The following is a 19,609-nucleotide window of genomic DNA, read 5'->3' on the forward strand; positions in this document are numbered from 1 at the left end:
TCACACACACAGGCGTCTCCTTAGATAATATATATTAAAAAATAAACCTCCAATTCAGGATATAAAAACAGAGCAAGGCACTTGGGGGTGGGAAAGAGGGTGGCCCCCACAGGCAATACTGAAATGGCCTGGGCAGTGGTGGGGTCACGGAAGTGCCCCCAGAATGAAGCCTGAGTCCCTCAACAAAGCAGGAGGGAGAGAAGGCTGAGGCCAGTGGGGAGACAGGACTCCAGCCGGGCCCACCCAGGCGTGGCCCGTGGCCCGCTCCCTCTCCTCGGGCCCTTGGGGGTGTGAGACGCTGCGGCGGCTGTGGGGGTGGTGCCCCCTCACGTCCTCTCCCCCATTCCTCTCCTCCTTGTGAAAGGCCTAGGGGATGGAGAAGGGAGGCAGGGAGAGAAATGGAGGGAGACGGGGAGAGATGGAGAGATGGAGAGACGGACACAAGCAGAGAGGAGAGAAAAGGGGCTGAGGAAACAGGTAGAGAAACAAATTGAAAGAAGCAAAGAGGAGGTGGGAGGCGGAGCGGGAGGCAAAGGAGAAAGGGAGAGAGCAGCTGCAGGGACCTGGTGTCCACTCTCGCTCCTCTCAGGTAGCACCCCGACTCCTAGCTCCTGCACTCACCTGCCCGGGCAGGGGCCTCAGGTGCAGCCAGGCTGGGGGACAGTATTCCCCCCGAGCTGAGACAAGAGAGGTCGCAGGCGGCAAAGTTCCTCCTCCAATTCCTGGAGAAGGGTCTTGGATGAGGGGGTACCCTTCCTTCCCAGCGTGCCCAGGTTTCCCCTCACCCAGCGTACCTCTAGCTGCTTTATGGCCTCTTCCAGGCTGAGCAGGTTCTCCTGAATTTCCTGGGTCTGTGCTGGGCCCAGGGAGCTGCCACCTAGCACCCCATCCCCATTCCGAGGAGGCCCGGCCCCATTGTCTTCCTCCACAGGAAACAGGAGCTGCTTCAGGGACAGCACTGGAGTGGGGCAGGGGAGCAGGGCAAAGGGGACAGAGTTATGAGAGGCAGGGGACTTTGGCTTGGGATCCAGGATGGGTGGGAAGGGCACAGGCCCAGGGCCTGCTGGGCAAAGCTAAAGAAATGGGGTTGGGAGATTCAGAAGGGGGTACAGAGGGGAGGCTGGAGGTTAGGGCTGCGATGGGGTGCAGGGCACTGGGCAGGGAACAGCTGAATTAGGGTCAAGTGAGGAGGGTGGCTGCAGGAGGATGAGGGACTTGGGCCACACGGGACGGTGGCACAGGCTGGGTGGGCTTGGTGAGATCTGAAAGGGGGAAGACTCTTTCTAGTTCCAACAGAGGCACTATTTGGCTGGCTGGAGGCCACCCTGGAATGGGCAGGACAGGGCTACCTTTCTGAAGGGCTGTGGCGGCAAGCTGGCCCTCGGGGCCTGGTCTGCAGAAGGGCAGGAGGTCACTGAGGATTCTCTCCGTCCGAGCTGGGTGAGGGAAGGGAGGTGTCAGAACCAGTCGTGCTTCCTGTGGACACCTCCATTACCCACAAACCTCCCTGGCCCCTCTGTCCTCTGGTCTCACCGTCAGCTGGCGGCATCTCTCGGCCACAGTTGCCATTCTCAGAGGTGCTGAGCAGGGGTTCTCGGGTGCTAGGGGAGGAAGTGCTTGGTGACCCCACACCCCTGGCCCTGGGGGGCAGCAGGGGCAGGGAACAGAAAGCTGGAGGTGGGGAGGTCTGGAGATAGAGAGACAGGGACACAGAGAGGCCTGGAAACAGGACACGGACGGGCCGTGGTAGGATTGGTACACATGTATGCACACGCGTATGCCCACGCTCACGCATGTGCAGTCGGGGCTCAGGCCTGGGTTCCGAGGATGCACAGGGAAACCCTGTCCCTCCAACTCCCTTCATGGCCCCCCTCACCTGCTTGGGCTGGGCCGGGGCTTAGGGCGGGAGGCAGGGGCGGGGACCTTCAGGGATCCAGCAGTCTCAGTTATGAGGGCACACCAGCTGGGGAGACAGGCCAAAGCCCAGGGCAGTCAGCACCCCTAGACCCTGTGATGCCTCCCATGCCCGCACTGACCCCAGAGTCCCCCCTCACTTCTTCCGCTCTGATATGGTCTGTGCTACCAGCTCGTATATCTGGGCCTCCTGGTCCCAGGTAAAAATGACGTAGAAGGCTTTGTGATCTGTAGGGGGAGGGGGGAGATAGGAAATAGTGCTCAGGGCCAGGGTCCCCGGTGTGCACCCCTCCCTCAGCACGGACTGGAGGCTGGGAAGCCCTGTGATGCAATGCACCCCTCACTGTCCCTCTAATACCCAAGGCCCACCCCCACCCCAGCCCTCTGCTTCCCCCAGCCACCATCTGATGAGGCAACCAGTCACTGGCTGCTCTGCCTACAGAAGCCCTCAAGCTACCCCACAGTCCTGCCTGCCCCACCATCCAGGACCCCAATGCAACTTCTTAGCAGTATGTTTACAAATCCCTCTCCTGGATCCCTACTATTCCTGCCCCAGCTCCCTACAATTCCCATGCAGTCAGCCAGGGTGTAATGTCAAAATACTAATCAGAGGTAGGTGCAGCGGCCCACACCTATAATCCCAGCAACTCAGGAGGCTGAAGCAGGAGGACTGCAAGTTCAAGGCCAGCAACTTAGTGAGGCCCTAAGCAACTCAGTGAGACTCTGTCTCTAAATAAAAAATATTTTGTGGTAAAGTGCCCCTGGGTTCAATCCCTAGTACCAGGAGGAAAAAAAAAAAAAAAAAAAAAAAGGCTGGGATATAGTTCAGAAGTAAAATGCTTCTGGGTTCAATTTGCAGTACCAAAAAAATACTGCTCAGGGCATGTCAGACGCTGGGGGCAGTTTCCCCTCTACTTTATTTTTCTGGTAACAGGTTTTGAACTCAGGGGTACTTAATCACTGAGTCATATTTCCAGCCTTTTTATATTTTATTTAGAGACAGGGTCTCACTGAGTTGCTTAGCACCATGCTAAGTTGCTGAGGCTGGCTTTGAACTCGAGATCCTCCTGCCTCAACCTCCTGAGCTGCTGGAATTACAGGCATGCACCAATGCACTCGGCTCCCTTCTACTTTAACAGGCCCCCTACCAAGCCCTGCCCACCTCCGCCTCCGTCAGCCAATACCTTTATTTTATTTATTTGTAAGTGTGCTGAGGATCAAACCCAGTGCCTCACATGTGCTCCACTGAGCCACAACCCCAACCCCAGCAGGCCTCTTCTTGACTTCTACAGAAATCAGAGTGGTCTCCCTGGTCCTATAGAGGGTTCCACCACCACGGGGCAGCTCTGCTCGGATGACCTGCCTTGAGCCACACCACTGTTACACTCACCGGTGGCCACCTCGCGGGTCATGGCAGAGGTGAGCCGCAACACGGGTCGCAGCATGGTCTTGCCGTCGGGCGTGGGCGTCAGTGTTCGGCTATGTGACTTGAGCAGCAGCCTCTCATCCTGGCGCTGGAGCAGCAGGAGTAGGTCGTCCAGTAGCAGCACGTGGACCTCTGTGGGGTGAGGCCAGCAGGTGCTCACGCCTGACCCCTCCACCCGCTCACAACCCCACCCTGCTGCCACCCTGGTGCTCACCCACAGCCTTGTCCTTGGTCACTCGCCACGTCAATGGACCCTCGTGCACCAGCTTCTTCTTGGTGATGTCCAGGTTCTTGGGGCAGGAGAGAGCGTGATGGTTGGTCAAGGGAAGGTGGGAAGGGGAGAGGACAGTGGCCACCAGGATGGCCACAGGGGTCAGAGTCAGGGATTGAAACAGATGCCTGGCAGGGAATGAGGTGGGGGCAGAGGTGGGCTGTGTGTCAGGGCAGCAGGCCTGGGAGGGCCATGGGGAGGGGCAGACAGGCAGGACCCACCTTGAACTCGCTCAGCATAGGGTCGCTGCTCTGCCGCAGGTGGGACAAGTCCAGGCGCCGCTGGTAATCCTTGAGCCGCTGGGGCAGAAATGAAGAGTATTATGGGGACAAGTTCTGGGGCTGACCCTTAGTGATCCCAAGGAGCACAAGCTGAGAAGCAAGGCCAACCTCTGAAGCCAGGCCTGACCTGCAGTGACTCTGAGGGGCAGTCATGAGGGACAGTTCGGTCTGACCTTGGGACAAGGTGAGGGTAGGTCCAGCCCCCACACATACCACACCCCAGCCCTGCTGGGGCCATGCCAGGGCTCACCAGCAGGTCCTCCATGTCACGCACGGCTTGGTTGACGTGGTGCAGAATCTCCCGGCAGCACTCGGCTGCCAGCTCCACTTTCTCCCGTTCTGTAGGCTCTTCTGTGGGCAAGGGGCAGACTGGCTGCAGTGAACCCCCACCCTGGAAGCTCCCGGCTCAGCGGTCACTGCTAGAGAAGGGGTCGCTGCTAGAGAAGGGGTCGCTGCTAGAGAAGGCCCAGAGGGGTGGGACCCCACAGTACCTGTGTTCTGCCCGATGCTCTGCAGGAGCAGCGGGTACTTGGTCAGCCGCTGCATCTCGGTGGGGATCATGTCCTTCAGTTGCAGGCGGCGGCACCGTGGGCGGCTCTCAGCGTCCTGTGGGGAATCGGCGCTGAGTGGCCTGTGCTTTAGCTCATCCCAGGGTGGGGACAACAGCCCATCCTCCCCTGGGACCTGGAGTCCAGGTATCACTTCACCTGCACGAAGGCACAGAATCGAGGCTCCTTGCGCTGTTTGGCTTTGAGCTGCTCTAAGGCAAATGACTGGCGGCTGCAGAAGCGGGAGGAGATTTTCTGGAACCAGGAGCCCTCGGCACCATCGAACTACAGCAAGATTCAGGCCAGGGAAGGTCTCAGGGGCGATGGGCAAAAATAGGGTCTCGAGCAGGGATGGGAGTCTAAAGTGGGACAGGCTTGGGGACAGGCAGGACACTCTCACCCGGGCCAACAGCACGTCTCCAATCTCTTCAATGAGGTAGCCACTTTCCTGTCTCCGTTTCATCAGGCGATCGAGGAACAGGGCTGTGGGGGCAGTGAGGAAAGCAGGTGCTCTGTTAGGGCCTAGAAGGTTGTCTGCAGTACCCAGGTAGGAGACGGTGGGGGCCACCTGTAGCCACAGGGGTCTGTGTCCGACTCTTGGGGGCCAGTGAGCCTGAGCCTTTCTCCCACCCTTCATGAGCTTAGACGGAATGCCTGCTCCCTTGAGATGTGAGGTCTGGGGGCCCCAGACAGGTGGCCCTCTGTAGTAAGACAGAGGTTGCCCACAGTAGGGGCTCAAGGAGAATAGGCTGAATTCCGGGTCTGCAGAGGCCTCCAAGGAGAAAGGTGGGTGGGGTGAAGGGGGATACGGCCTGATACTCACAGTGCACCTCGATGAGCTCATCCAGGCTGGGGAAGATGTTCTGCAGTTCCTCCAGAGGAAAGAAGCCCCCGTCAGCCATGGGCTGGTAGAAGAGGTCATGCAACACCCGCAGCATGCGCACATGGGCCGCCTCTGTCACCAGCAGCTCTGGGGGCGGTGGGGTGGGGGTGGGGCAAAGCAGGAAGCATCACTGAGGAGAGTGATGGTTTCAGAAGTGGGCTGGGGGAATGAGGAGGGGAAGCCAGAGCCAGAGGGGGTGAGAATGTTTCCTAGGTGTTGGTCTAGGGGACACACTCTCTGGGTGGGGTCATCTGTCCCCTTAAGCAGCCAGGGAGGATTCCTTGACTGGCAGTGCCTTTCCCTTCTGCCAGCCAGAGTGAGCAGTGGTTCCAATTTGCTGGTTGTGGGACTTTCAGTAATAAAACTGGGGAAGCCAAGAGGGGGCTGTAGCTCAGTGGCAGAGCGATTGCCTAGTGTGCATGAGACCCTGGGTTTGACCCTCAGCATCACAGAAACACAACAAAACTGAGAAAGTCCTAGGCAAACCAGGCTGAGTTCGTCCCCCCACTAGCAAGTTTGCAGCTATGTATACTGTCCAACCGTCCAGCCGTTTTCTCAGCTGTGATTTCTGTATGATGATTCCCTGTAGCACAGGTTGGTAACTCAGATCCAGGGATCCCCCTAGAGGGTGTGTGCACAAATTCCAGGGCCCCAGAAGTCTGCTGAAACTAAATGCACTGTTATGTGTGTTATGCATATTTTTCTGAGAGAAATTACTATGCTGGCCAGTGGGGTAGCCACTAGCCTCATACATCTGTTTACATTTAAATTAATTAAAATGCAAATGAAACACAAGAATCCAGTTCTCAGTTGTATCTACCACATTTTAAGATGTATATGTGGCTGGTCTTACAGACAAGCTGGACATGCAGACAAAGCACACTTCTCACCGTTCCAGAGAGTTCTATCACATAGGACTGCCTATGTTTTTATCATTTTAGAAAGGTTTATGACCCAAAAAGTATTCTCTGTGTACCTGAAAAGTCAGAGTTTTGGTTTTTGCAGTGCTTCAGATTGAACCCAAGACTGCGTGCTAAGAAGTACCTACCACTGAGCCACACCCCCAGCCTGTGCCCTAAAAACTCTGAATGAGCATCTTTCCTACTATTAAGAAACCTGTAAATAAACTTTCAAACAAGCTTCCACATGTTCTCTACTTTTGCCATCCCTCTTCCCACACACAATTAGAAAGCACACACACACAAATTAAGACCAGAAGATTCACCCACATCTCCCCACCCAGAAGCAAGCCCTGCTAATACATTGATCATTTCCCCAAACTTTTCCCTGTGGGAACCTTTTTCCCCTAAGTCATTAAGATCGTACTAATAACAACAATCCCAGTAAATGCGTGTCCCCTGTGCCCAGCACTGCACAGAATGTTCACATGATCCTCTCATCTTCATGACAGTCTTGAAGGAAGAAGCGTTAGAGCCCATGTTTCACAAATAAGGAAACAAAGGCTTACACTGGAAATATAATTTTGCATACTGTTTCTGGCACTTTGTTTTCACAGGACTGGAGATAAAGCCAGAGCTCTGCACATGCTAAGCAAGTGCTCTACCATGAGCCACACCCGAGCCCCTAGCTACAAATTCTCTGAAAACATAGCTTTGATAGCTGCATCAAGCAGCTGTCTGTAACTTATGTAATCAGCCGTCCTGTGTTAGTTACGAGCTGCTCTCAGGCATCGTGATGGTAAACAACACCAAGATGGACATCTCCCTGCACGTCTCTCTCCTTGGTCACAGCAGGGTGGAGGGGGTGGCACTCACCGCTGATCACCTCCTGCCGCTTCACCTGGCTTTTGGGCAGGCTGAGGAGGGTGTCCGGGGGGACGAGCTCCCGCCAGCCAGGAGGCTCTTCTGGCTCCAGCTCCAGTCCTGACCGCCCTGGCTCCCCCTCATCTCCAGGCTCAGGGCTGTGGGCAGAGGCCTTGTAAGGTCCCAGCTTGGGACACCTCAGGAAGGAGACTTTGGCTTCTTAGTGTTCAACCTCTCTGTACCCCTGGGTTGGTCCATGCTGCACAGAAGTCCCCAAAACTAGACAAAAGTGTTCCCCCCCACTCCTCCAAGGCCCACGATCATAGCTGGCTTTTAGTGACCTCAGCATCCGCTGCCCCCTGTGACTGGCAACAACCCCCTCCCTGACTCTCCAGGCTGCCTCAGTGGATGGGGAGAGAGACGTACGTGGCTCGTCGGGCAGGGCCAAGCACGGCCGTGGCGGAGCTGGGGTCCATGTCCACGTCGCTCCGGGAGCGGCCCCCACCCCGGCCCTTAGCCCCGAGGCTGCCCCGGGAAGGCCGGCGGCGGTCGCTCACCCGCAGGCTCTCTGAGCGCCCCAGACGCCCTGATAGCCTGGACCCCGAGGTCAAGGACAGAATCAGGCAGAGGCCAGGACAGAGACAAGGACAGACCAGGACAGGAACAGAGACAGGGAGAGACCAGGACAGGGACAAGGAGAGATTGGGACAGGGACAGAGGGAACCAAGACAGGGCAGGAGGGACCAGGACAGGGGAGACCAGGACAGAGATAGAGGAGACCAGGACAGGGACAAGGAGAGACCAGGACAGGGACAGAAGAGACCAGGACAGGATAGGGGAGACTAGGGCAGAGGAGACCAGGATAGGGACAGAAAACAGGACAAGGACAGAGGAGACCAGGACAGGGACAGGGACAGAGGAGACCAGAACGGGGACAGAACGGGGACAGGACAGGGACGAGGAGAGAACAGGTTAGGGATCAAACATGCAACAGAAGAGAGAGGAGAGTTAGAAGTAGTGGGATTTGAGGTGCCCGGGCAGTGGAGGGTGGTCAGGAGCACTGAAATTTGATGGGGCAAGGGGGACCCAGTGTGGTAGAGGACTGACCCCCCCTTCCCTGAAGCAGGGGAATAGGGATAGAAGGGGAGAGAGGAAGATTTAAATACTTAGCTCTTCAACTGGGAAGTGACGCTCCCCACCCACCCCTCAGAGGGGCTGAAGGGGAGAGGGTGGCCGAGGGGAGGGACAGGGGCTGGGAGAAATGGGGGAGGGGCTAGCCCTCCCCCACCAGGGCCCAGGCACCCACCTCTTCCACCTTCTGGGGAGAGAGGGGCACAGGGTCAGAGGTGGACCAAATGGAACCCTACCCACCTCCTTACACCCACCAAGGGGCCCCAAAGCAGCAGCACAAAGACAGGCAGGGGGCAGAGCCTGCCCCCCAACTGTGAGGGGGACAGGGCCCCCGGGGCACGGAGCACGGAGCACAGAGGGGGGATGAAGGGCACCAGGGGCAGAAGCGAGGCTGGCAGGGGCCTGAAGACAAGGGGAGGAAGGGACTGAAAATGAAAGGGGTAGGAGAGGCTGAGGAAGAAGAGGGGAGGAGGGGAAGAAAACCTGGCCAGAGAAAGGAGGAGGAGAGAAGGAAGGAGAACAGAGGAGAGAGAGGAGGAACAGCGAACACGGAAGGAGGGAGAAAGGGAGGAAGAGAGAACGACGACGAAGAGTGGAGGAGGACAGAAGAGCAGAGGAAGGGGCGCAGCATGGAGCTAGCTCAGGAGACGCAGGTGCGAATGGCAGCGGCAACCCCCACCCCCAGGAAGCTGGCCCTGCCCTGCCCTCCCGGCACCCGGGTCAGGCACCTCTCCGTCTCAGCACCCTCCTCTGTGCTCTCTGGAGGCGCTGGGGGCTCCAGGTTCATTGTGCCCTGTGGGGGTGGGTCCCCCAGCTCCAGGGGAGCATCCACACCTGCAGAGTGGAGGGGGGAGCTAAGCTGGCTGGAAGGCCCTGGGGTGGCAAGACTCTCCCTCTAGGGGCCTCGGTCTCCCCTGCTGAGGAAGGGGGTGGGGACTAAAGCACCCGGTGCCTGGCAGACACCATGCCACAGCTGGGTCCCTTAAGGAGAGACAGATGTTAAGAATGCAGAGAACATGGCAGGAGCCAAGGGGTGGTGATCCTCAGGACTAGGGTGCCCCCTGCACACATCCACCCAGCGAGACGGCAATCTCCCAAGGCAGGGGGGACTGGAGGCAGCAGGGCCTCTGCCAACATTCCTCCTCCCAGCCCCGTGGGCAGAGGTAGACCACACGTGGAGGGGAGTGGACAAGTCACAGAGCATAGCACTGGTAAGATGCAGAGTGGGGATGGGAATGCAGGCCAGGCCAAGCGGCCACCTCAGATCCAGGGTGCCGAGAGCCACACAGTCCTGAGGAACATGAACGATGAAGTTACTGGGGCAACTGCCTCAACACTCAAGGGGGCACGGAAGTGATCTGAGGTGGTCTGCCTGTACTCAGGTCCTGCAAAACCAGGCCCCAAGGAATGATGGAAGTGTTAGTCCAAGGAGGGGCAGACACGACACTGTGCCCAGAAGCGGGGAGAGGCAGATGCTGAGAACAAAGGGGAGGCCTCGCCAGGGACGGCCTTTATTTGAGCAGGTCCTGCCGTAGCCCAGGAAACTCACCTGGTTCCCGGTCTGGGCTGTCTCCAGACAGAGGGTGCAGAGAGACTCCAGGGATGTCCTGTCCAGAAGCCCCAACGTTCCGGTCCCGAGAAGGCACTCCCAGGCCTCCCTTCCGGTCTGTAGGGCCTGGCTTCTCAGCTGGGGAGACAGCAGGGAGAAAGAAGGAAATGAGAGGGCAGCAGTGCCAATCCACAACTGCAGGGAACCCAGGAGGCGGCGCTCTGCACCTTCTCCCCACCATGGGGAGACCTCCCTCCTCCCTCAAGGACCAAGGGTCCTCCCTACACACTGCCTCCTCTCCAGACCCAGCCCTCCTCCCTCAGACCCAGGATGGATGCTCTGGCTACAGGTTCATTACCATCAACCTCGCTTTTGAGGTGTCGAAAATCTGGAGCTGAAACAAGAGAGTGGGACAGTGAGGTGGGGGTGGTCTGGAAAAGACAGGGTGGGTCTGAGGCCAGGGCCACCTTACCCTGGGGCTCTCCCCGGTTCCAGCGAGCAGCATCCAGGATACTGCTCAGACCTTTCTTGGTCTTGGGAGGCTCGTCTGACCGCTTGTTCCCCATCACCTGCGAGGTTGGGGGGCAGAGGAGGTTAGCATGTTCAAGATGCAAGAAGGCAGAATAGGACCCCAGGGTCAGGCAGGGTCTTGAGGCTCTCCCAGGGTGTCTTTGGAGATAAAAGGGCCAAGTTTGGCCTCAGCACCTTTTTCCGGAAGAAGTTCCTCCCCGACTTCTTGTCCCCGCTCTTGGTCCGCACCCCCAGGTGTCGCATGTACAGGCTGATGGCAGTGACCACAGCAGCACTGTGGGGAGGGGACAGTGAGGGCTCAAAACACAGACATGTGCACACTACTGTCCCAGTGTAGAGGCACAGCCTCGCCTCCCCATCCCACAACCACTTCCTGAGTCTCTGAGGAAGGAGGGGAGGGCTCAACAGGCAGGCAGTCCAGGCCTCAGCACCCTCCCCAACCCCAGGGGACCAATGGCCTCTCCTGCCATGCTGTCCACCCCCATTACCTCTTTTCTTCATCGGTGGAGATGGTATGTCTGTAGGGAAAAGAAAACAGTTTTGTGGCAAAGCTGTGAAGTCTGGGGTCCCTGCCAACGAGCACACCCCTCCGGGCTGCGCTCACTCTCTGAGTAGGAAGGGCAACTGTGAAGCGTCAGAAGGAAGGGAGGCTCTCTTCCAGGTGGATGGGCGCTGCCTAGACAGGCCTGAGAGCCCGGCCCAAGCACAAGAACACGGACAAGACCCAGGAACCGCAAAGGGACCCCAAAGCCAAGAAGGGAAGATCCAGGACCGGGATGAATGAAAATGCCAGGGAGGAGGAAGAGCCCTCGTGCTAAGAAACAAGCCCTGGGGCTGGGAGGGACCCGCAAACTGGGGACTGAGGAGACAGGGTGCCCGGGCCACTCACTGCATCTCCTCCAGGTGGGTCAGCAGTCGCTCGGCCACATGCCGTTCGCGGGCCTCATAGCTCGTTCGGTCCCGCCCGACCCAGGCCTCCAGCTGGGCCAGCTCCTGCTCCCAGGGCGTCATGCCCATGAGCCTCTTGGAGCGGAAGTCCTCCAGCTGCCGGCCCACGGCTGCCTGCTGGCTCTGCACCACCTCCTGCACGAACCGCCTCTGGACATCCTCAGAGATGAGGTCAGGCCGCGTGCGGTCTGCAGGGACACACATGGGCTGGGGGCCAAGTCTCTGAGCCCCGCTCCCCACTCGCTCAGACCATAGTCCCCATCCAACTGCAGACAGCCAAGCTTCCCTGGGGTGCCACTATCAAGGGAGGAATGAATCTTGACCTCTCTCCCCAGGTGTCCTGGGAGGCGCTGCCCCTGTCAGAGACCCTCCCTCAACTCTAGTCCCCTTCTTCTCTCCTTACCAAGTTCAAAGGCGACGTTGGGAGGGACCAGCACCCGTAGGACCTGCTCAGGGGAGAAACTTTAGTGAGGGGGAACTCTGGGAGAGATGGGGATGCAGCCCAGGAGGCCCGGTAGGAACAAGAGTTCGGGGGAGGAGAGGATGCTGGGGAGGGCCCAGGTGGCAGTCACCCCAGGCCAAGCTGCCCTTTAAGCTGCCTCAGTAGGCGGAGGTCGGGAGGTGCACAGAGGCTCTCCAGGGCCAAGTAGGTGGGGATGGGTGGCTTAAGGGTGTCTCTCACCGCGGTCTTATCCAGGAAGCTGTGGTAGAAGTCGAGGAAGGCCTTCTTGGCCTCCTTGGGGCCCAGCGAGCCCAGCATATCCGCATGCAGGCAGCAGAGCTGGGGAGGACATACAGTGTGACTGTTCTCCTTCCCGGCACCCAACCACACTCCCCCCTCTGGATAGCCTGAGGGGTTTCCCAGCCCCCAGGTGCCCAGTGACTGAAGGGCTCTCACGCCACCTCCGGGGGAAGCGCTCCCTGATCTCTACCTCTACCCCCCAGGCCTTGCCTCCCCTAGCCTCTCTGGGGTCATCACCATGAGCACGTCCTAATTTTCTATCCTCTATAGTTCTTGCTGTTTCTGTCTCTTCACTACTCCTCCTGGTCATACCGAGGGCTCAGTGTATACCAGATGTGATTCTAAGTCCTTGTTGTGCATAAATGAATCTGTTCGATCACAGGGATCATCATTACCCCCATTTTTTTGTTTTGCCTTTTTATTAAAAGTACTGGGGATTGAACCCAGGGCCTCTTGCATGCTAGGCACATGCTCTACCACTGAATTATATTCCCAATTCTTTTTTATAATTTTATTTTGAGACAGAATCTCACCAAGTTGTCCAGACTAGCTTCCAACTTGGAATTCTCCTGCCTCAGCCTCTGTCCCAAGTAGTTAAAATTAAGTGTGCACCATGGAGTGCAGCATACATTACTCCCATTTTATAGATGGGAAAACTGAGTTTAAGATGCCTACTTGGGCTGGGGTTGTAGCTCAGTGGTATAGCACTAGCATGTGTGAGGCACTGGGTTTGATTCTCAACACCACATACAAATAAATACAATAAAAAGGTCCATCGACAATTTAAAAAAAAAAACAAAAAACAAAAGATGCCTACCCGAGGTCACACAGCTGGTAAGTGGCAAAGCTGGGATCTGAACGCAGGTAGCCTGTCTCTATGACTCCCCATTGTCTACAAATACTGTGAGCAACTTTAGAGTTTGCTGTGGACACAGCAGTGGTGGGTAGGGTCTGATCCTGAGTCCCCATGCACAGCAAGGGATTGATAAATAAATGGGTGGAGGAGTCGGGCTCACTCAGCATCTCCTGAGGTTGCCTGTGTGCCAGCTCTGGGCTGGATGACTCTGGCAGTGCAGCAGGGACTCCAACCTGTCCTGACTCACCTAGCAAGTGACAAGGCCTTAAGTGTGGTAAGGCAGACTTTCTCTGAACAGTTTCAACAAATCTACGTCCACGCTCCTTACCTCCACCCCTGAAATAAAGCCTGAAGGGCCACATGAGGGCAAATCTCAAAATGCCAGAGGCCATCTGAGGTCACTTCAACAAGCTCTGATCCTCTCTAGGCCTCAGTTTCCACATTCATACACAATATGGCAGTTAGCACCATCCCTGTGCTGAGGGCTAGGAAGCATCCTCGTGTTCTAGAAACCCAGGGCTTAGGCAGGACTCCCTGATGAAGGGCATGCAGACAGGTATGATACTGGCCATTTCCCTGTTTCTGCCAGTTTCTAAAGCTTAGGCATCAGGATACCCAGTCTTTGCTTTTGATGTCCCCTTCCTTCTACATCTCCAAGGGTTCCTCTTCGCTATTGCTTTGTCTTCCAGTTTTCTGGAGGGAAGCATGGTACATTTCCATGCAGTGCATGCCTGAGCTGTCTCCCAGCTCGAGGCCCATGTTGGGCTGCTCTGGGTCTTCTTGGGATGAGGCCTCATCTACAGATTCCCACTGGCCAGTGCTGTGGCCTCTCCTTCATATATTACCTCCTGAGTTTTCTAGACTCTGAAGGTGTTTCTGGACAGTATGATCCTGAATCCACAAATCCCAGGTATCTTCTGCCTGGTGCAAGAGGTTTCTGGATTAACAGTTACGTCCTGCCCATGTGGTAGGCACTTGCGGTGGTTTCCTTATTTCAGATCAAGGGCTATGGTGTCATCCAGGCTGGGATGGCTAACAGCTTTCTCCCAAACACCGACCCCGAATGCTAACTGGTAACACCTGCAGAGGCCTAGCTCGATCCTCCTTCAAAGTCTGTGGGAAGGGCACTGTGACAGGGGACCCTGCTCCAGTCCTGGTAGGCAACCTACAGGATATGTTTCTGCCACGCTACAGGGTTCTCTGTGGCTGCATGAGGGCCTGCCATGGGTACCTCCTGGCCAGTGCTGTCGCCTCACAGGTTTACACGGGGTACTCAGTATTGTCTAGATCACATGGTGTGCTTTCTGGCTCTCATCTGCTGTGCTATTTCTAGATTTGTGCTATGTGTTCTGGATCTGTTTTCCAGACCCTCCTGGCTTGCCTTTACTGGTCTAGCTCACTGAAAGGTATGCCTGCCCAACCTTGCTTCCCCCTTCTCCCGCTGTGTCCTCACCAGAGGTCCTGGCTCAAACTGCAGGGCCACATGCTGCAGGAGGGCCATGAGGTGGGCGGGGCGCCGCTTCACCTGCTCCAGGCTCTGGAACTGGCTGTTTTGCTCCTCTGAGTTCTGCAGGTGGGAAAGAAGGTAGCTAAGAGCCTTGGGGAGAGGTGAAGAGGCCTTGGTGGCCCTACCTGGTCCATGGCATCTCTCAATGGATCCAAACTGGGGAAGATTCTGGGAAGTTGGGGGTGGTGATGTGTCTACACCAGAATGGTGACAGTAGAGACAGAGGTTGGAGAGAATGAATGAGATTTAATGTCATATCCATGGGAGACAAGAACAGAAATTAGGAGAGAAGGAATGGGAATCCATGGTGGGGGCAGAGATAAATTGGGGCCAGAGTAAGAAGCCTATGCTGGAATGGGGGCACTGATTGGCAGGAAGCTGAGGAAGGCGGCATGGGGAAGATGAGAGAATAAGAGATGGGCAGAGGGGGCACAGCCAAGGATGGAGAATTGGCCCTGTGAAGGGACACTGACTGAGGATAAGACAGAAGATTTCCACTCCATCTCCCACTCACCGTCTCCAGCTCATTCTCGAAATCCTCGTCCTCAGCCCCAATGATGCTGACAGGCACCATGCCAGGCCGTGGGGGCCCTGGAGCCTGTGGAAGCGGTGGCATGGCTTCAGTCCACAAGGCTCCCCACCTCACAGCCCCCCAGTCCCCACACCCTCCCTGACTCGTCACTGTCACTCACCACCCCTCGGGCGATGTCTTCCATCTCCAAGGCTCTGTGGGGCTGGGAGAGGAGGGGCTGCGGTTAGGGGTGGGAGGAGGCAGCCCGGGGCGGTTACTCAGAGATTCCTGGCCCAGGTGTGAAGGTGAGTAAACAGCCTCCCCCCATCCCAGCCTCCGCAGCTCAATGGGGCCTCTGTGTGGCCACAAAGAGCCCTTCAGAGACTAGCCAGGGAGGGCGGGGAGCCCAAGGACCGGAGGGGGGGTGCAGGCTGGAGGCCCAGGAGCCTGGGTCCACAAAAGGACTGTGGGTGTGAGCTGGCAATCTGGGTCCCTAAATGAGGAGGGACCAGAGGCCTGGGGGTTGGCCCCCCGAGGAGGCAGGGCCTTCAGGCAAACAGTTAAAGGGAAGGTTGAGGGGAGGTAGGAAAGAGGACTAGGGTGTGGGGGGCTCTCCTCTGATCTGTGACAGGCCTAGGCCAGGATGTTGCCTCTGAACCCACTAGCCCCACTTCCTGTGACAGGAAGTCACAATGGCAAACCCCCAACCCCCAACTTTCTCCACACAAGAAAACAAAACTCTGAACCCTCCTCTAGGGGTTCTTCTTTCTTTCAGGAACCAACGATCTTTCCCAGCATCTGGTCCCAGAAAATGAGGGAGGGGCCCTTGACAGCTACCCCCAAGGCGTGAGTCTCCCTCTAACCTACATGATCTTCCGGGGGTGGGGCCTGACTGTCTCTCCCTGGAATCTGTCTCCTGTCTCTGCCCTTCTTTCTGCTTCCTGGGCTCTTCCCCTTCTTTCAGCCCAGTCTCCTCCTGACTGATCTCTGCCTCTCCACCCTCCTCCACCCTGGTTCCATTACTCCCTGCTTCTCTCCCTCTGTGTGCCTGCCTGCCCTTCCACAGCCAGTTTCTGAAGTCCCAAGTTGCTGTGTCATTTTTCTCCATCCCTTTCTCTCCTCATCTCTCAATGTCTCTCCCATCTTTGTCTCTGCTTCTCCTTGAGTCTTTCCAAAGACATTTCTGTGTCCCTAATTAGCCTGAATAATGCCCCAGAAGCTGTGTCAGGCGGGAAGGAGCTGTGGGAAGATGGGTGGGGTGGATGGGGGGGTGCAGCTCCCTACACCCCAAAGCTATTTATAATCCTAGCTGCCTGAGACCCACCCTTTTCCCTCTTCCATGGGCCTCTTCCCTAGCACTCAATAAATGGTAGCTATGATATTGCTACAATTATAAAATAATGATGCTTTTGCCATCTTGTAGGATCCACCCAAGCAGGTATCATTTTTATTCTTTTCCATAAAAAGTGTGTCTACCATTCAAGCTTGGGTGATTTCAAGATTTGAGCAGTTAAATGTTCACATAAATAAATTTGCAAACCAAGGCAGAAAAATAACAGTAATTATTTATTATGAGAGCTAAACTCACCTAGTACTTACATTGGGTACTGCTCTAAGGACTGCTCATGTATTAATTCAGTTAAACCCCACAAAAGCAAGCACCTTGTGCTAGTCTCATTCCTAGACCATCAGTTGCAACTTCTGGGTTGGAAGATATGACCACTGACAAGAATCCACACTTATCCCACTTAAGGATGGAAAAGTTCAACTGAGGCAACACTGTTCCAAAGGAGGAGCTGAGGTTGTAGCTCAGGCGTAGGGAACTTGCCTAACATGAGTTCCAAACCCTGAGTTCCAAACCCACAACCGGGGCAGGGAAGGAGCAAAGAAGGGAAGGCATATTATCTGAGCCATGCTTAGTGCCAGGTCTCAAGTCATACTTGACAAGCATCATCTCCTCACTCCTCATCATAATTATATGAAATAATAGCTAACACTCAATGTGCACTTAGTATATGCCCAATACAGCATACCGTGTTACAGATGCTTACTCACAGAATCCTCTCCGTGACCTCGTGAAGCCAGTAATATTCTGATTTAATTTTTTTGCCACTATTATTCTCATCCCCATTTTACAGAGAAGGAAACTGAAGCACAGCTCATAAGAGACAGAGCCAAGATTCAGATGCAGGCAGTCTGGCTTCAGAGTAGATGAATTTGATAGACTGCATTACTTCAGAGCATAAGGATCCCCCACCACACCCTTAGGAAACTAAAATCTGAACCAAAAGCTCTGATACACAAGTCTCTTTAGGAGCCTGGGAAAGTCAGGGGTATGCAGCTGCTGTGGCCTGGGCAGGAGTGCAGGTTGGATCTGGCCTGGGGCTCAGGGCTGGGACTCGGGTGAGAGGAAGTGCTCAATGTTTAGGGCATGGGAGGGGAGGGGGCCCCCACAGAAGCTACGGAATTATAGGTGAAGTTGTCCAAGGGAAAATGTGATCTATAGGCGACTGACAAGGCCTGGGATCCAGCAAAGGGAGCACCGTGTGCATGAGGGTTTGCTTCATCGACAGGTTTAGAAGGTTCATGGGGTGGGTATTCTAGAGGAAAGTGCCGAACATGGGCCCCTGGGTTCTCTGCAGGGCTCAGGGTCTATAAGATATTGACAGGATGACCCAGGATCTCCAAGAACCTTTGGGAGTCTTGGAGAACCTAAAAGGAGCCCTTAGAATGTATAAAGCCCCAGATTCTATTGACACACGGTGGATCTAAAGAATCTGAGATAATATGGATCATGATTCTATAGGGAAAGCAGCCAGTCTACGGGACTTATGGAAACTTAAATGGGGGCACAGAATTCTTGCAGGGGTGTGTGGTGTATCCCGGGACCCAAGATCTATAGGGCCCAGGATTCTAGGGGACGTTATTGACCTATCAGAACCCTATGTTTATAAGAGGCCGGCCCTCCACGGGAGGCTAGCCGGAACCTGGAGGGTCTGAAGATCTTGTAACCTATATGGAACGTGGCGGGTCTTCACGAGCCCCAAATCTTACATGGGACGTGGCGGCTCTACACCGGCCCTAAACTCTATAGGGATGCAGAGGTATAAACAGCCGGGGATGCCGGGTCGGACGCGCAGAGCCTGACGCCAGCTAGGACCCGCGTCCCTCACCTGCTTGGGTTGGAAGAGAAGTCACTGCAGCCGCCGAAACCGAAGCCTCCGCGCGCGGGCTCCGGGCTCCCCCACCCCTGCCGCCGAGTCGCTCTAGCCGCCCCAGAGTCCACTTTACGCCCAGCTCCACTCCTCCCGCCGACCGCTCTAGCCTGGCTCCTACCAGGCTTCTGCCCTCGCGACTCTACTCCTCCGCCCGCCGCTCTAGCTTTCCACTGCGCCACGCTGGCCAGATAGGGCCGCTCTGGCCTGCCTTGGAGGGCCGGCGTTTCCGTATCTCGACTGCCCCTGTCACTCTTTCGGCCCCGCCCCCCTGACCGGAGGTAAGGGTGGTTCCAACTCCTAGCCAGAACTCAATCCGACATCACCGTCTCGCTCTGTCCCTAAATCTCTGGACCTTGCACTGGGGGTCCGCGCCTTATTTGCCTCCCCAACACGGGAACCTGCTGAATTCCCAGCGCTCATACATTCCCTCCGCAACACCACCACCCCTTTCCGCTGGAGCTGGAGAGCTAAAACCTTGGGTTTGAGCATACCTTTCCTTGACATCAGGGTAACATTGAAAATGCAGTGACTTGTTTCCAAGCCTCAGTCTTCCCATCTGTACAACGCGGGAAGTTTCGAGCTCTCTCCCCTACTCCCATCTCCCAGGGTATAATTAACGGCCCAAAGAGGAGCTTCCCAAAAACACTTTCAAACGTGCTCTGCAACTCTCAGCTTCCCAGCGGCCCACGGCGTTATTGTTGTTGTTTTTCTTTTTAGGTGGCCCTAGAGCGTGCAGGGATGGAGGACGGCGCTTAGCTGAAAGCAACTTAGAATTCAAATCCCAACTGCACACTGTCTCACGAAGTGTCCCTGGCACGAGTCGGTTCGGTTTCCCGGGCCTCAGTTTCCCCACCCGTGCAGTGGGTGTGATCATCCGTCCTGAACAGTTGGGAGCCTTGACCCCGGCTCACAGCGTTCATCCCCGCCCCCTGGGCACTTGACAAATATCAGAGCGCTCTCTGTCCCCTTTGACAGATGGAAAAACTGAGGCCCCAGGAGGGGCGGGCGCGGGGTCAGGGGTCTCGGAGGAGAGGCCCCTCCGCCGCCGCAGCGCCCCAGGCCCCGCTCTCCTCCGCCCCACTTCCCCGGGCAGCCAAGGGGAGGAGGCCGGGCGGGGCCGGGACGGTGTACCTGTTGTCCGCGCTGGGAGGTAACCGGCGGGGCGCCCGAGGTCGGGCTCGGCGATCCCGGGCCCTGCGTCCCGGCTCCCGCTTCCTGGCTCCGGCGGGGCAGGAAGTTGGGGCGTTTTTCCGGAGGCCCCCGCCCCGCCGCCCCTCCCCGCTTCCTGCCCGCGCCCCGCGCCCGCCCGGCACCTCCGCTTCCTTCCCCTTCTCGCCGCCCGCCCGGCCCCTCCTTTCCCCCGGGCACCGGCCCCGCCCGGTCCCGCCCGGCCCTCCCGGCCGGGTCCGTCTGTCCGCGCGCCCAGCGGGCTCCCTGGTGCTCGCATCTCCGGCCGGGGTCCCGCATCGCCTCGCCCTCCAGCCGGGGCGGGGGACCAGGGCAGCCTCCCCTGCCCTCCGTCTCCGTGCG

The 19,609-nt window shown here is 56.8% G+C and overlaps 1 protein-coding gene across 7 annotated transcripts; it reads right to left on the reverse strand.

Annotated features, from left to right (window-relative positions):
- Nucleotides 1-15: 15 nt before the first annotated feature.
- Arhgef1 (Rho guanine nucleotide exchange factor 1) lies at nt 16-19,358 on the reverse strand. Of its 7 annotated transcripts, XM_047529412.1 has the most exons (32): nt 19,211-19,332; nt 18,571-18,802; nt 15,043-15,084; nt 14,865-14,948; nt 14,297-14,410; nt 11,928-12,026; nt 11,649-11,691; nt 11,187-11,433; nt 10,786-10,815; nt 10,472-10,571; nt 10,239-10,335; nt 10,125-10,160; nt 9,767-9,904; nt 8,946-9,051; nt 8,393-8,404; nt 7,513-7,680; nt 7,099-7,244; nt 5,264-5,410; nt 4,841-4,923; nt 4,600-4,725; nt 4,384-4,498; nt 4,143-4,243; nt 3,833-3,910; nt 3,555-3,630; nt 3,305-3,472; nt 2,055-2,142; nt 1,877-1,963; nt 1,534-1,601; nt 1,350-1,436; nt 795-958; nt 622-722; nt 16-366 (listed from the first exon to the last, which is right to left on the reverse strand). In XM_047529412.1, the coding sequence occupies exons 3-31, from the start codon at nt 15,064-15,066 to the stop codon at nt 639-641; spliced, it is 2,916 nt and encodes a 971-aa protein (XP_047385368.1). In that variant the 5' UTR covers nt 15,067-15,084; nt 18,571-18,802; nt 19,211-19,332; the 3' UTR covers nt 16-366; nt 622-638. The 7 variants fall into 7 exon arrangements, 6 of the variants coding, with proteins under 6 accessions (XP_047385368.1, XP_047385369.1, XP_047385366.1 ...); XM_047529413.1 differs by lacking the exon at nt 18,571-18,802 and having other exon boundaries at nt 16-465; nt 19,211-19,355; XM_047529410.1 differs by lacking the exon at nt 18,571-18,802 and having other exon boundaries at nt 19,211-19,354.
- Between the last annotated feature and the right edge of the window lie 251 nt (nt 19,359-19,609).

Source organism: Sciurus carolinensis, chromosome 16 (assembly GCF_902686445.1).
Source record: "Sciurus carolinensis chromosome 16, mSciCar1.2, whole genome shotgun sequence".
Taxonomy (NCBI): Eukaryota; Metazoa; Chordata; class Mammalia; order Rodentia; family Sciuridae; genus Sciurus; species Sciurus carolinensis.